This window comes from Actinia tenebrosa, unplaced genomic scaffold, assembly GCF_029948245.1.
Source record: "Actinia tenebrosa isolate PJP-AT-01 unplaced genomic scaffold, QUT_ActTen_1.0 PGA_scaffold5__44_contigs__length_20552954, whole genome shotgun sequence".
NCBI classification, from domain to species: Eukaryota; Metazoa; Cnidaria; class Anthozoa; order Actiniaria; family Actiniidae; genus Actinia; species Actinia tenebrosa.
The window spans coordinates 3,258,141-3,275,007 of record NW_028292582.1 but is presented as its reverse complement, the minus strand read 5'-3'; the positions used below and the strand labels follow the sequence as shown (position 1 = coordinate 3,275,007).

Sequence of the window (16,867 nt, the reverse complement as noted above, 5' to 3'; positions counted from 1 at the left end):
GCTGCAAACTTAAGATGCATAAGGTACTGGCTCAATCTAGTTACACATACATCGAGCCATAAAATTACATTCTTAGCATATAAAGAAATGATAAGCTCCAGCCGTAAAATTCGCTGGGGCCAAAAAGTAAAAGAGTCATTATTAAAAAATGCGCTGGGTGATATATGGCTAGAAGTAAATTCCAATACCTCTCGCCAGCCAAACATCTTTGTTACTATCAAAACGAGATTTGAAGACATAGAGAAACAAAACTGGCTCGGGGAGATCTTTAATGATAAGAGAGACACCCCTGGCCAAAAGAACAAATTAAGAACGTATCGCCTCTTCAAAGTTAGTTATATGTTAGAAGGTTACCTAATAAATGTAAAAAATTTCAATCACAGAAGAGCCTTAACTAAGCTAAGAATAAGTAACCATGACCTAAAGATTGAAAGAGGCAGATACTCTAGTTACAAGAAGGTAGAGGAAAGAAAGTGCTTTCATTGTACTGATATAATAGAAGATGAAAGACACTTCCTAATTAAATGTCCTCTATACTCTAAACTTAGAGAAGAATTTCTTATGCAAAATAACATAAGTAACTCCCTTACGGAGGACCAATTGTTCCTGAAGTTGATAGATCCTCCCCATATTTTACAATCAGCTGCAGCAAAATACGTTTACAATTGTTTTGCTCTGCGTAGTGAAAAAAAGCAACAACAACAAAACAAACAAAAATCAATACTTGTATAATATTGCATAAAGATGATTAGGAATAGTAACGCATTTTATCGAAATAATTATATGAACATTTATATATACAGAATATATATGTACATGTGACGTGTATGTGTGGAATATGTGAATATCGATATTATGCACATACATAAACATACGTATATATTCGTAACTTATTTGGATCTAAGTTGATGTGCAACTTTGTACAAAACGCCAAATAAGATATGTCTGTCTGTCTGTCTGTCGTAATGCCGAGGCTGTTTGGAACACATGCAAACAAGCAGTACATTCATTTCGTTACGCGATTATAATTTTTGTTTTGTAGATATGTGAGCAAATAATCGAGGATTTCACTTCAAGAGCAGAGGTGGTAGGTACTTAATATCCCCACACCTCCCCTCTAAGTAAATCGTGTCCCGGCGTAAGATAACAATAGTTTTGATATCACCGAACTATCAGTTTATCAATCATCAGAAAGCTAAATGATAATATTAATTGTTGTCAATAAGTAATATTAAAACTGAATATACGATTGGACTAGGGGTGTAGGTGAGAAGATAGAGGAGGCATTAAGACAACTAACCTCTTTGAGCCATCTTTTAATTTCTGTTGATTCCTTGATGGTGGTGTGTGTAGAGTGAGTGAATGCCACTGCATTGATCCGCCTCCTTGCTTCATCAATTTCCCTTAGCTACAAAGAAAATGTGCATTATAAATATCTTTTACCAATGCACTGATTTGTACTACAGTCGTTCTCAACTTGTGCGAAATCGTGCAATTTGCAAGTCTCCCCCGCAGCCGTTCTTAGTGTCGTCACGAAACGCTCACTCCCTCAATGGGGTAGACTAGTAATTTACCATACCAGCTGAGCGGTGAACGGGGCGCGCAAAGCATGAGTGGACAAAATGACCAGCCCTAAGCATGAAAGAACGAAGCAAGCATGGCTGTAAAGTGAAAGTGTTTTTTTATTCTTCCTTTCCATATTTCTGCTTGTGGTAGGCACGTTTATTATGTTTTAGATAAAAGAAAAACGAAAAATAAGCAAAAGTTGGACTACAGTAGCCTAGGAATGAGGGCCTGGCAAAACAGCTAAACGCGCTATGATTTGCTGAAACAAAATTCACCACTCAGCCGGTAAGGGATGGTGGATGGTGGATCCATAACAATGTCGAAAAACACAAACTTTTCTAGTGCACGTGCGTATGGAATGTCATGGAAACAACTTGATTGACGTCTACCAAAACCTACTTCGTCGCGACGAAGAAACACCGTGACGATTCCGCTCGTTCTATGTTAGTTTATGTTTTTTTATACGGCAGATCACTAAATAACAGAAAGCATACTTACGCCATGAAGAACTACTTCTCCACCCAAACTATGTGCAACAATCACGATGTGCTCGGCCTTGGCGTCCTTGATGAATTTGTTCCAGACATAAACAAAGTGATCCTGGGCGGATTCGCTACCCTGATCATGAAAATTCAAAGCCGAAGCAGTCAATTAAAGAACCTATAGTTTATCAAGAATCGTTTGACTATTTAAAGAGCAGCACTCGCATATTCTTTACTGCTAATAAAAATAAATAAAAAAATGTCATCGCTAATATAATCACCACTGCAAAGCACAGCGGAGGGGGAAGGGGGACTGGGGGCGAAGCCGGGGCAGCTCAACGGGGTCAAACTAAGTGTTGGTCAAACCGAAAGCATGTGAAGGCGCATCTGGCACCCGTTATACATTCCATGTATAACCCCGGAGCACAGCTCTAACAAGTTTGAATTACTTAGGGTTGATTTGAGAGAAGGAAGGAAAAACTCTACAAACAAATCCTGTACCTGAATAGGTCTATCGTTAGAGTCCATATTATGGTTGCCATTGGTAAGAATTACACCAAAGCCTTCCTGTAATAAAATATACAGATATAAAATGAACTAAAAGAATTCAATTACACAATAACTGAACTCTATATTTATGCAAAAACTGTGCAGATAGTTTCTGTTGTTTGGTATACCAATATGGCTCTCACGTAATGGCAGTCATGACTGGAGGTACTACAATAGATTCTTTTTTCCCCCTGGGAAACTATATCCATTCTCAGTGTAAATCAGATTAGACCAGATTAAGGTGGAACTAAACTAATTCAGAGCGAATTTTGGACAATTTTGTTCTTGCTCCCTTCGCAAAACTATTGCGTCAATTTAATTGTATTTTTCATATAATGTGCTTGGATTATCCTAGATTCTAACAGTGTATTTTATGGAGATTTTTTAAATGTTTAGCTTATTACGGCCGAAAATCAAACAGTGCTATTTTTAGTTTTTGGCTTTTTCCTCCTCATCCCCAGGTACGATTTTTCTGAAATTTTCAGAATCTTATCATCTAGTACTATTGCAGGCTTTGTATAAATTTGGATGGAAAGTCTTGGGCAGAAAAAAAGTTATGACGCCGCTTGAAAATTCGATCCAAAATTTGAAGCATATAAGACATCGCGCTGTAGAAACATTACTATTGAATGGATTCCACATACCTATTTCCAAGTATTGTGGATGAGCCTTACGAAAAATCAGCATCAAATCTTAAAAACTCTTTTACTAATTGTCGTTGTAAACCTCAAAAATAAGAGTTTTGCTAAAAATCACATTTTCGCCTTTTTCTTCAAAACGGCCCCAAGTTTTTTCTTTAAACCACCTACATCAATAGACCAGAGCTTCATCTAAATGGTAGTGAAATTTCTACAGCTCGTCCTATCCAAATTTTGGAGAAAACATTTTTTAAAGTGAGGTGTACTTAAAGAGCTCACCCCGCTAGAAATAATAAATTCAATATCGGTCGACAACAACGCTCTCGGGCATTCCACAATGCTAACTTCGGGACAGGTTCGGCAGAATATTTGCATAAACACAATGACATTGAAAATGTCGTTATGCAAATATTCTCCCGATCTTAACCGTGCGGAACGACCGAGAACGTTGTTGTCGACCGACGAGGTGAGCTCTTTGGGTACACCTCACTTTAAAAAACGTTTTCTCCAAAATTTGGATAAAAATAGAACAGACTACGTTACCTCGAGTGCTTTCTCTATATATGGCATCATTGTCCCGCTTTCAAGATTTTCATTGATGATTAAGCTAAATAAAAAATGGAAAAAAGTGAAATAAATGCCTAAGACTTGTCTTGGAGCATGTAAGACCTCATATTGTATTTCAAGTGCCTTTTAACACTGGTACAGAAAATAAGGATGTCATATAAATCGATTTTCATTTACTAATGTACCTCTTGAATAAAGTGAAATCTCCAGTGCAAGGATGCATGGGGAGGGTTCGAAGAGCACAAGTGAACAAAAACCTATCTTTATGTTAATTTTATGATGGCAAGTTAAATATGTATCAGATTTGGATGATTTAGTTTTACAAAATGAACAACTTTCATCAGCGGCGATCGAGCCACGCGTCAGCCAGTTAACAAACCTTCTTGACCACTGGCCAGCACGTACTGCACCACCACCATGCATAAGAATAATCAGCTTTTTAAAAGAAAGAGCCTCTTCGCTCATGAAGTAAAACCCTTGGGGTTCCTTTTTTCCGGCATCGACCTGGAAGAAGAGACATAATAAAAACGTACGTACGTTGAAAAAAGAAAACGTTCTCTAGCTTGGGAATGATCGTAAACTACCTCAGGTAAAGAACAAAGAAAATAGGCCATTACAAAACCAGAAGTAGATTCTTGATTTGTTAGTCATTCGGCCGGTTGGTCTTTGTCATTAAAAGATCCATGTATTAACAGAGCCTTAGCCTGAACTGGAATAATATAGATACTTAGTCACCTTCTTACCGGAATTGCAATTTTTGAAAGCTTCAAATTCCCAGAAAGGCACACATCATGCACGTAATTTTTAACGGCCTGAAAAATAAATCCTTAAATCATTTATCCATAAATTATGTGAAAACTAACATGATTAAACAGTAACAACAACAGTTGAAAAGCTCCAAATCCAACCGGCTGAAACTTTGAATAATTGAACAACAAAGTGTTGTGATATCAAGCAAGCTCAAGCAGTAGCGTTGGAGAGGGGAGCACACGCGTTTCGGCGCGAAAATTCCAGCCAATCAATCAATCAATCAATCAATCAATCAATCAATCAATCACTTTATTAATGTGTCGTTCTACTAGCTTGCCACAAGTGAGCATACTAATCGGGGACACCTAATTAATTACACGAATTACAATAATACACTAAGCCGGTTACTGATTACGAATATTCTATGGCACTTGAATTATGTATATATTATATGATATATATATTAACTAATTATAGAATCTATAGAAATCGATATAATGCTATGTTGAAATATTGATAAAAGTTTATACTAATACCCTTATAGAGGTGGTCCTATAATGATTTTAGAATTATATTCCAAAATGGAATAGTAAATAAATCATGGTTAATTAAAATTTAAAGTAAAGATATTATGTAATGTTTAATAAACGAGCAGGAGTGTTTTATCGGGTATAAAACACGAGGCGCAGCCGAGTGGTTTTAGACCCGATAAACCACGATCTGCGAGATTATTGAACGGCTTAGAAAACTTATGATGTTTGTTCTCATTGTGTACAGAATTGTTTACGAAATGAACCAAGTTTGATAGAGAAAATCCAAGTTAAAGTTTATGCAAATGAAGACGAATCTTTATCAGATATAAAATCACCTTCATGGTCATGATTTCTATTGTGTTTCCTTCATGAATTATTAATGAGTTTTCTAAAGAATTTTAAAACACTCATTAATAATTCATAAGCTTATGGTCCAATTGGAGCCACCATACACGTCACGGGAATGAACCTTTATACCCGATAAAGTCCTCTTCATTAGTATTCAAGTGATTTTATATAGACACATGTGTCTTTATATAAAGACACATGTGATCTTTATATAAAGACCACTCCAATACTATGAGGATGACTTCATCAGTGATGAAGTATGCATCCAAGTTTAGATGAAGACTTATCAAACTCATTAATAATTCATGAGGAAAACGCAACAGAAATCATGACCGTGAAGAGTGTTGTAAATCTGATACAAAACTGTGTTCATTTGCATAAACTTTAAGTTGGATTTTCTTGGCCAAATTCACTTTAATTTTGAAAATTTTAGTGAAACAAAAAGGAACTAACCTAGACGTTTGATAAGTCATATACAGTATTCGTGTCCGTGTTGTATCAGATATACAATCACTCGGCTACGCCTCGTGGTTGTATATCTGATACAACACGGCCACTCATACTGTATATATTACATAAAGCTTCATCAAGGTCATAGTCAACCCTAATGATCTCCTTGGCACGCAATATCCAACGTGTGGGAGCTTCTATTGAATCTGGTATAAAAATTCATGTTCGTGTCGTGTATGGTGGCTTCAGTTGAACCAAAATCTTATAAATTGTTCATGAGTGTTTTAAGCAGTTCAAAAAACTCTTAGATCGTGTTTTATCAGGTATATTACACCTGTTAGAAAACTCATTAATAATTCATGAGGAAAACACAATAGAAATCATGACCATGAAGGTGATTTTATATCGGATATAGATTCGTCTCATTTGCATAAACTTTAACTTGGATTTTCTCTATCAAACTTGGTTCATTTCGTAAAGAAATCGGTACACTATGAGAATAAACATCATGAGTTTTCTAAGCCGTTCAATAATCTCGCAGATCGTGTTTTACCGGGTCTAAAACCACTCCGCTGCGCCTCGTGTTTTATACCCGATAAAACACTCCTGCTCGTTTATTAAACATTACATAAAACACTCCTACTCGTTTTTTAAACACGACATATATTTCAAATTGGAATAAGTAAATAAATAAGTTAATTAAAATTTAAAGTAAAGATGAAATAGAGTATTTATTCGAATATTCTGTGATGCTTGAATTGTGTGTATATCATATGATATATATATTGATAGAGACTAGTTATAAAATCTGTAGAAAACGATAAAATGATATTTATATTATTAATAAAAAATATACGCTTATACGCTAATAAAAGTGATTCTATAAGGATCTTTATACTATTATATTCCAAAATGGAAAATGGTTAATCAAAATTTAAAGTAAAGATAAAGTAGAGTAATTACGTACTACACAGAAAGCAGCCACTCGGGCAGGTCTTGTCCAGTAGACTACTCACATCTATTTTACGTATAGCATTTTGGAATGAGTTAATGGTAGTACATTCTCTTATACCTAATGGAAGTTTTGCCCATAGGTGTGGCCCCAGGTAGCGTAATGGGTGCTTTCCGTAGTAAGTAGTGTTTATTCTTGGTAGTGAGAAGTCAGAGTTTCGCAGATTATAATGTTTTGTATTCCCTGTTCTGTTTTCTGGCACAAGCCCATGTTTTATTTTAAACATTAGAATTGCTAAATCTTGTAGTCTGCGATTATATAGTGTGGTCATTTTAGCTCTGATAAGTAGTTCGCGATACGGTGAACTCCAGTCATTAATATGTACTACTATCAGCCCCCTCTCATTTACTCGTTCTAGTTTATTACTGTCCGTCTTTCTGCAGAAGTGCCATGTTAGACCACAGTAGGTTAAGTATAGCAGGATAGCAGCTTTAAATGTTCTCAGCTTAGCCGTAACTGAAATCAGCTTGCGAAGGCGCATTAGAACCTCTACGCGTGAGCTCGCTCTTTTGCATGCTGTAGAGATGTGCTCCGAAAATGTTAGCTTCTGGTCGATCATGACGCCTAGCAACTTCCGTGGTCTTAATTTTAACTCCATCGATCATCACGGCATCCTCACCAGAAGGCCTTGTCTTTCTTAATATGACCTTGGTTTGATATTTGGAAAGGTTACCATCCAGGAAGTTGTCTTTGCACCAATCTGAAGTTCTTTCACCGTCCATTTTTAATTGTTCTAAGGTTTTCTCTGCGATACTATGTCTGTAGTACAACTGATGGTCGTCAGCATATGCAGACAGCTGGCTTTCCCGGTCCATATAGAATAGGTCATTTAGCCCCTCGTCACCTCCTCCCATCTACTGGTAACATTACCTAGTTTAGTACTGTTTTTGCGTTCGGTGAAGTATGATCTCATCAGGCTAAGAGCTTGCTCGCTGAACCAACTTGGCGATCATAAGCGTGGAATGTAGGGAGTCGAACGCTTTACTCAAATCCGTACAAAGAATCGCTGTCGTATGTCCATCGTCCATCACTTTTCTCCAGTCCTCGACAAGACGTATGAGTGTGGTTTTACAACTGTAAAGCCTTCTGAAGGCAGACATAAATGGGTCGAAGATGTTCTCAAACTTGCCCCCCAGCTGTTTCCCAATAATCTGTTCAAAGATTTTGTCAACAACTGTTAATATAGTGACCGGTCTATAATTGGCTTTATCCTGAGGGCCAAATCCACAAGTAACCCAACAGTATAGGAAAAAAGATAAATTTTCGAATTTAAGTCAGATTTTGTTGGAAGGCGGTTAGCTCCCAAAGGTTTCCATGGCAACACCATTCAAACATACGAAATTGATTGTTTTACTCTGCACTGTAACCAAACAGCTTGAGCCATTTTGGGCTAATTCTCGTAGAGATATTCTCTATTTAATGATTTGACCGTTTAAAATCTCCCCGTCGCTTTGTAATTCCTATATTGAATATCTCAGCAACGAAAAGATATATCGAAGGATAGTAAACACCATTCTTATTTATTTTATAAGGGTTTTCAAATCACGAAGGCATGCATCCCGTAAGGTTTATATGCACTTTAAGTCATCATTACAAGCCATTTAGCAGGAAATGATATATAATATTATTTTTCTATTTTCCCCTACCTCTCCCAGCTTTACGTATCTTTCTTGGTTCTTTGATTCATCTTGATAAACGTTAAATTTAAATCTTTCTTTGGTTTTCTTGTCTCGTAAAACTGTGACTTCGTTTCCGTGCACGTGCTCTTAATTAAGGAAATAAACAGTTTTATACGTCATGGTAACGATATTCAATCAGACTACACTGGTCACCTATACCCATCTACATCCAACAACTTCCAACGAGACCTACAGGTACTTAACCACAACCTCTCGTCAACACTCACACACGTGCACCGTAAGGAAGCCATAATCATAAACCCCCGACATCTTATATCCATCCAGCTACAACCTATACAACCTATCATCAACACCCTACTAACACACACGTGAGTAGTAAGTGTAGGGACCTCACGATCCGGATTTTGGACGGGGAAGGGGAGGGGGGAGGAAGGGGACATTAATTGTTCATCAAATATTAGCATAAATCGACGGGAAGAGTATTGTTAGGCAAGCGTTTTGAACGAGCAGGACGAGCACATCAATTATTCATTAATAAGGAGACGAACACATCAATTGTTTATTAACCATTACCATAAAATGACGAGCAGAGTGCTTTGTATGCGAGTTGCGTCACATTTTGGATGGGCCAGTGATGGGCACATCAATTGTTTTTTTGAGCAAATTCTTGATAATATCCTTCCATAATTCTTTTAAGAACAAACACCAAAGTTCAGCAATCAACTAAGCGTAAGTCTCATTTTATGAATTACAATTTAGTGACTATTGTATCCAACACAATACAATTAATGACTCATAAACACAAACAATAAGACTTAGAAGTTCTACCTAATTATTCAAATACGAAGGAAAACGTTGGAGTGTAAAATCTTTATTTATCATTTACTACAGTCATAACAATATGAAACATTTTCTTTATCGCTGCTTAAATGAAAAGTTTGGCTGGAAAAGCTGTATTTGTCCACAAGCGATGTACTGAGAAAGAGTAAAATACTTGTTATCAAACATTCAAATAAACAATACAGACCAATACAAATCATAGAGTTTGAGTTTATTCATCACTTTATGATAACAAACAACAAATAATAATAATAATAATAAACTTTATTACTGTGTCATGTCGTTCTAGCTTATTACAAAATAAACTAATTGGGGACACCTATCTAGAACCCTATAAAACCAATAAAAATCTTATCCCATGTTTCCAACCCTTAAAACAACCCCTATATGATATTTACAATTATCTAATTTACGGTAATATCCCACCCCTCCGACTAAATATACCCATTATTCTTACACTTTTGTGTAAACTACAAGCTAAATCCTTACCCCACCCCACAGTAACTGTAAGATAATTCCCACCCCCAACTGATCCTAATTTACATGTGTTCGATACTCAGATCGATACGCTTACTAGGTAGCGCATAAGAGGCAGTTTTGGCAATTATCACTCATGAGGTCACCTAAGTTAAGTGTTCTTATGTGTCTTTTAAATTTACTTAGGGTATCTAATGACTTAACGTTCCTCTTAAGCTTAGACCATAAAACTGGTCCGAGATATCTTATGCTGTGTTTTCCGAAATTGACTGTATTAAATCTTGGTATGATGAAGTCAGAATTCATAAGATTATATCTGCAACTGGACTGATTAAATAAGTCAGTAACATAGGAAGGGCTTAAACGATTTTTAACTTTATACATAAGTATAGCTATATCTTGTAATCTACGATCGTTCAGAGTACTTAGGTTAGCCCATTTCAAAAGTGTTGCATAATCACTAGTCCTATTACGGTACACAGCTCTTAGGGCTCGCTCCTGAACACGCTCCAACTTTCTCCTATCCGAAGCACGACAATGATGCCATACTGTGTGACAGTAGGTCAGTATTGGCAGTATGGCAGTCTTGTATATCTTTAGCTTTGCTTTTACAGGTAACATGTTACGAAGACGAGTTAGGACACCGACTCTCTTGGCAGCTCTTTTACACACTGAGCTAACATGATGACTGAAATCCATGTTCTCATCAATGGATACTCCAAGTATTTTCAGCACTTTGTCTTGCTTGATGCTTGTGTTCATCATTGTGACGTCCAGTACTTTATCTTGTTGTTTGGAACCAATGCTCAACACTTGATATTTCGTAAGGTTACCTTTCAGCTGATTAACCTGGTACCAGTCAGATATAGATTTGCCCTCTTCGTTAAGAGTATCTTGAACTTGCCTGACATTCTTCCCGGTGGAATAGAGTTGATGGTCGTCAGCATACATCATCAGTTTTCCCTTGTTGACACTGAATGGTAAATCATTCTGAAAAACATTCCATAACAATGGACCAAGATTGGACCCTTGTGGACAACCTCTTTCGACCTCGACCCACTTACTTGATGAGGATGTAGTGATACACACTTTGCATTGTCTTTCAAGGAAGTAAGATCGCAGTAAAGAAGTAGCATCAGCAGAGAATCCATAAGCTTCCAGTTTACTCAATAATAAGGGATGGTGTAGGGAATCAAAAGCTTTAGACATATCGGTTGAAAGCACCCCTACAGTGCCCTTATCATCCACAGCTTTCTTCCAATCTTCTACCAGGGCAATTAGCGTTGTTTCGCAGCTGTGACCTTTTCGGTAGGCAGTCATGGTCTTACAGAGACGAGGCTCCATAAAGTTTGATACTTGATTGCTTATAAGCTGCTCAAAGACTTTGTCTATGGCACTCAACAATGTTATTGGTCTATAGTTCTTGACATCTAAGTGATCATCTTTCTTGAAGACAGGTACCCAAATACCTTTCTTCCATTCTAAGGGCCAGCACTTGGACTTGATGCATGCATTGAATATGCTGGTTAGTGAAGGTGCTAGTACATCACTTGCCATCTTAAGAACCTGGGGGGGGGGGGTATTAAGTCATGTCCCATACTTTTCTTAGGATTCAATGCATTGAGTGCTTTGGTAACCTCAGCTTCGTTGATTTCGCTGAACTCGAATGCCGGGCCATTGACTACTCTTTTGTTGTCTTTTATAGTCTGCACGCTGACGTGATCTTTTAGTTGTTCTTGTGCGAGCGAGAGCGTTTGTCTATCACCAATTTCATTGGCCACTGTAGCAAAATAGTCTGCGAAATGATTAGCTACTTGGGTTTGATCTTTCATGATGTTTCCATCGACTTCCAAGTTAATCACACCGTTATCAGTTCCTTGGCTCTTACTATCGATAAACGGCCTAAATACTTTGTAGAACTCTCTGGGATTCTTATTGAAGTCTTCCGTCTTTACTTTCCAGTATTCCTTTATCGCCTTGCGTCGAAGCTTGGTGGCTATGTTTCTCCATTTATTTCTCTCTCTATAATTTTCGTTCGTGGGATTCCTTGCAAATTCTTTCGCGTATCTGCGTTTTTTTCTTATAGCACGTTTCCATTCTGTAGTCATGTAGGGCACGTCCTTGGCTTTGACTTTCATCCTTTTAAGGGGTGCATGATCTTGTAAGATGTTATTAAACAGGGAGTTCCAGTACGAATACTGGTCATCTACTGACTCAAATATCTCCCCGACATGCCATGGTGCAGCTTGCAAGTCCTGATGAAAATCGTCCTCATTGATGTTCTTGAAAGACCTGAAGGAGATGGTTTTACTAGGATGACGAATAACGGCTTCAGTCATAAGACTATATACCAGTGAATGATCACTGATTCCAGGGTTATAAATTCCACTCTCCTTGAAGAGATGAGGTTTGTTAGTAAGGATGACATCGAGCAGTGTCTGACCGTTCTCGGTAATTCTGGTTGGCTGATTTATTAATGAGGTGAGTCCCAATACATCTTCCAAATCACACAGAATCTTTCCTTCCCTAGTGTTTGGTCTTAGTCGATCCAGGTTCAGATCGCCAGTAATGACAATAAACTGCTTCTGAAGGGACGCCCATGTAATATCGTGAAGTTCTTTTTCCAGTCGAAGGTAGTAGTCTTGGCCAGACGCCTTTGGAGGTCTGTATATTAACAGCACAACCACATCATGACTGCCAAACTTAGATTCGATTGCAAGAGATTCAATTGTGGTGAATTTTCTTGGTAGTTTTAATTTCTTTGATGGTAGATTAGAAGAAAAGTAAGCCATAATCCCTCCGCCTCCTTTGGTTCGGTCGTTGCGATACATATTATATCCTTCTATTTTAAACTGGCTGTTGGGATACGAAGAGTCTATTTTGGTTTCTGTCAACAATGCTACTTGCGCTCGAAAATCATGTTGAATTAGAGTTTCCAGTTCTTCAAATTTATTTTGCAAGCTGTTCACATATAAATGCAGGATCAGAAGGCCGCGACTATCCTTTTGTCTAGAGGTGATTTTGTACTTCTTGGTTATGAATATTAATTGTAGAAGAATCTTGTACAATTTCCTCCATGAAAGAATCACTAAAAGGAAATACGCAGTTAAAACACCTCCATTCCACTGGCTTGGGATTTTTCTTTCGACCAGTATAACTTAAGAGTGACTGTCTGTAACCATCGAGCAAAACGTGGCAAACTTCGAAGAATCGATTTCGCTCATACTTTCAAGTTAGTTAGGGTAATGTATCCTAAGAATCGCTGTATAGTTGGTTTGATCAAATAACGCTTTATTATGGAGAAAAATGGAATTTTTCAAACACTCCCGAAAACGCCGTTCGCGACAGTAAATTTTGACTCAACTTTCGCGGCTGCTGGACAAAAAATAAGCAGTACTGGGAATTAAAACAACCCATATTCTTGAAGAACAATCTATTGAGTACGATATGCGTGACTTTGGGATCAATTGTACAATTTTAAGATAACAAAATAATTTTATTCGCTAGACGTGTGTTTAGAGTATCAAAAAATAGGTCTTACAAAAATATTCATTCTGAATGTGCTTAACCTCTCAGTCGCGTGAAACTTCGCTGGTTGATTATTCAGATGTTGGTCTTTCTAGTGATGTAAAGAAATCTTTGGGCAAATGATTGTGTGTCACGCAGTATGTCTCCAAACTTTGGTCAAATTACTCATTTCTGACCTCTGGCCGCTTTCTATAACAGACAAGATACTAGTGTTTATAAGTAAAATATAAACTCAAAAACAAGCCTAAAACACTTTTATAGCCTTAGATAATGTAGCTGTTTAAGAATTCTTACCTGGCAAACTCTGAAACCTGGATTTTTATGAATGTTTTTAGACACAACATCGATCTGGTTTCTTTCATTACCGACTCGAACTTGTCAACGGCCGAGTGCCACAGGGAGCCCAACCTTTCTTGTTGTGGTGCAAAACACAGGAAACCCAGATTGATTAAAAAATCGTTTTAATTTGTTTTAATGATGATGCAAACACACACAATAAAAAATTTCACAACTATTCCAGTAAAACTTACTGAATTACATGATAATCTATAATATGAATGACTAATAAAGTGGGGAAAAACCTGCAGTAGAACCTTACTAATCAGTGGTAACAGTTCTAAATTGATTTTAAAGAAGTTGAACCGTATACACTACATGCAATTTTTCTGCTCGGCATGTCATCATAAATGATCACCGGCCTCTAAGGTTCATAATTAGTACCGAACAAATGTATGTGACAGAGGCACCCACGACTGATTCGTCAAAAGAGGAATGTCAAAACCTAACCCTCGTGCACGTGTTCACAAAAGCAACCAGGATAGCTTGTTTGTGATAGCAGTTATAGTTGACGTCATTCTCCAGTTGAGACGTGCAATGCCAGACCTGAAATCCGTCAGCTTTAGACAAGATAACGCTGCCTGTTATCACAGCTCCGTAACCATACTTGGAGTTCAAAACCTCGCCAGGAAGCACAAAGTGAACGTCGCATGGATTTTTCAGGTCCTCAAGGAGGCAAAAGTCCTTGCGATCGCAAAGCTGCTGTACTGAAGAATCACATGCACACTTATCTAAACTCTGGAAATGACATCACGAGCGCAGTACAGATGAAAACCGCTATGGAATCACATGGTGGCGTACGTGGTCTAAGTGTAGCACTGTGTGGTTTATAGATTCCCGGGACATATCCCACAGAGAAATGGGAAGGCGTAAGCCTTGACAATGATGTTATCTTCAAAAAGCGTAACATTGTGGTTTGGAGAGCATACGGCGTTGGAAAAGGAAAAAAGATACCCAACACGAAATTTGAAACAACGAAGACATCGTCAGCTCTAGCCTTACCCACCCTTAGGAAGATGGAGTATTCTGATGACCAGGTTCCAGATTTCTGCGATGTCATACCTAGACAAAGTAGGACATATAAACCAAAGACCACTACAGATTCCCGCAAGGAAAACAGCGATACCGATGATGACACGCTGTTCACCTGTTCCGAAGAAGGATGCGTAAAAACTTTCCAAAGATTTTCATGTTCTGCATCTACTCCAATGAAATCGTGGGTGCCTCTGTCACATACATTTGTTCGGTACTAATTATGAACCTTAGAGGCCGGTGATCATTTATGATGACATGCCGAGCAGAAAAATTGCATGTAGTGTATACGGTTCAACTTCTTTAAAATCAATTTAGAACTGTTACCACTGATTAGTAAGGTTCTACTGCAGGTTTTTCCCCACTTTATTAGTCATTCATATTATAGATTATCATGTAATTCAGTAAGTTTTACTGGAATAGTTGTGAAATTTTTTATTGTGTGTGTTTGCATCATCATTAAAACAAATTAAAACGATTTTTTAATCAATCTGGGTTTCCTGTGTTTTGCACCACAACAAGAAAGGTTGGGCTCCCTGTGGCACTCGGCCGTTGACAAGTTCGAGTCGGTAATGAAAGAAACCAGATCGATGTTGTGTCTAAAAACATTCATAAAAATCCAGGTTTCAGAGTTTGCCAGGTAAGAATTCTTAAACAGCTACATTATCTAAGGCTATAAAAGTGTTTTAGGCTTGTTTTTGAGTTTATATTTTACTTATAAACACTAGTATCTTGTCTGTTATAGAAAGCGGCCAGAGGTCAGAAATGAGTAATTTGACCAAAGTTTGGAGACATACTGCGTGACACACAATCATTTGCCCAAAGATTTCTTTACATCACTAGAAAGACCAACATCTGAATAATCAACCAGCGAAGTTTCACGCGACTGAGAGGTTAAGCACATTCAGAATGAATATTTTTGTAAGACCTATTTTTTGATACTCTAAACACACGTCTAGCGAATAAAATTATTTTGTTATCTTAAAATTGTACAATTGATCCCAAAGTCACGCATATCGTACTCAATAGATTGTTCTTCAAGAATATGGGTTGTTTTAATTCCCAATACTGCTTATTTTTTGTCCAGCAGCCGCGAAAGTTGAGTCAAAATTTACTGTCGCGAACGGCGTTTTCGGGAGTGTTTGAAAAATTCCATTTTTCTCCATAATAAAGCGTTATTTGATCAAACCAACTATACAGCGATTCTTAGGATACATTACCCTAACTAACTTGAAAGTATGAGCGAAATCGATTTTTCGAAGTTTGCCACGGATTTTGAATTTTGCTTGATCGTTACAGACAGTCACTCTTAAAGTCGCACATTTCAAGTGGAACTTCTGCAGGCAGCCATCACATATAATATCTTGTTGATTCCTTCTTATAGTTTTCTCACAAATAGTGCACTTCTTCTTGTTGACTGGACCAGGATTAAATTGTATATCATTGGAAATTAAACGAAATAAAACGAATAAGTACTTATTCATAGGAACAGTCACCAGACTCGGTCTTCTCAGTGTTCTGAACACAGCTCTCGACGGGATAGATCCATAAGGAGTGAGCTTCGACAATATTTCTTGGCCAAATTGCCTTCCCTTCACTAATATCGAGGATATTTCACCCCTCAACGGTATCTGGTATCCTAAGGAATCACTATCTTCATATGAATGATGAAATAGTAGAAGATATAAACTAAGAAAGGTAAGAGCGAACAAAGCACCTCTTAACCCCATCGTGACTCTGTGTAAATACAAAATACAATCAACTCATTCTAATTCACCTTTGATATCAATAGCTTAGCTATCAGGCTATCAATAGCTTTCGTACCTGGCTATCATTAGCTTACCAATTAGGCTATCAATAGCCTAGCTATCAGGCTATCGATAGCTTATCTTCTTGGCTATCGATAGCTTAGCTTCTTGGCTATCAATAGCTTAGCTATTAGGCTATCAATAGCTTAGCTATCAGGCTATCAATAGCTTAGCTATCAGGTTATCAATAGCTTAGCTATCAGGCTATCAATAGCTTAGCTATCAGGCTATTAATAGCTTCCATACCTGGCTACCGATAGCTTAGCTTAAATGACAGAGTAGAAGCTACGGCAAATAAACCAATTACTGTA

General features: G+C 37.5%; 1 protein-coding gene across 6 annotated transcripts in view; it reads right to left on the bottom strand.

Moving 5' to 3' along the window:
- Window positions 1-16,867, bottom strand: part of LOC116302238 (uncharacterized) — a 130,455-nt gene that overhangs the window by 44,550 nt on the left and 69,038 nt on the right. For 3 of the 6 annotated variants that reach the window (XR_016121432.1, XM_089038440.1, XM_089038441.1), the window contains exons 16-22: window positions 8,542-8,660; window positions 4,546-4,614; window positions 4,182-4,306; window positions 3,779-3,842; window positions 2,550-2,615; window positions 2,065-2,184; window positions 1,301-1,408 (exon numbers count right to left, since the gene is read on the bottom strand). Coding sequence is in view for 5 of the 6 variants with exons in the window: in XM_089038440.1 (XP_088894566.1) it covers window positions 1,301-1,408; window positions 2,065-2,184; window positions 2,550-2,615; window positions 3,779-3,842; window positions 4,182-4,306; window positions 4,546-4,614; window positions 8,542-8,660 (671 nt within the window). In the remaining variant the exon portion in view is untranslated. The remainder of the gene's footprint in view (window positions 1-1,300; window positions 1,409-2,064; window positions 2,185-2,549; window positions 2,616-3,778; window positions 3,843-4,181; window positions 4,307-4,545; window positions 4,615-8,541; window positions 8,661-16,867) is intronic. The other 3 variants (XM_089038443.1, XM_089038442.1, XM_089038444.1) reach the window with 2 other exon arrangements.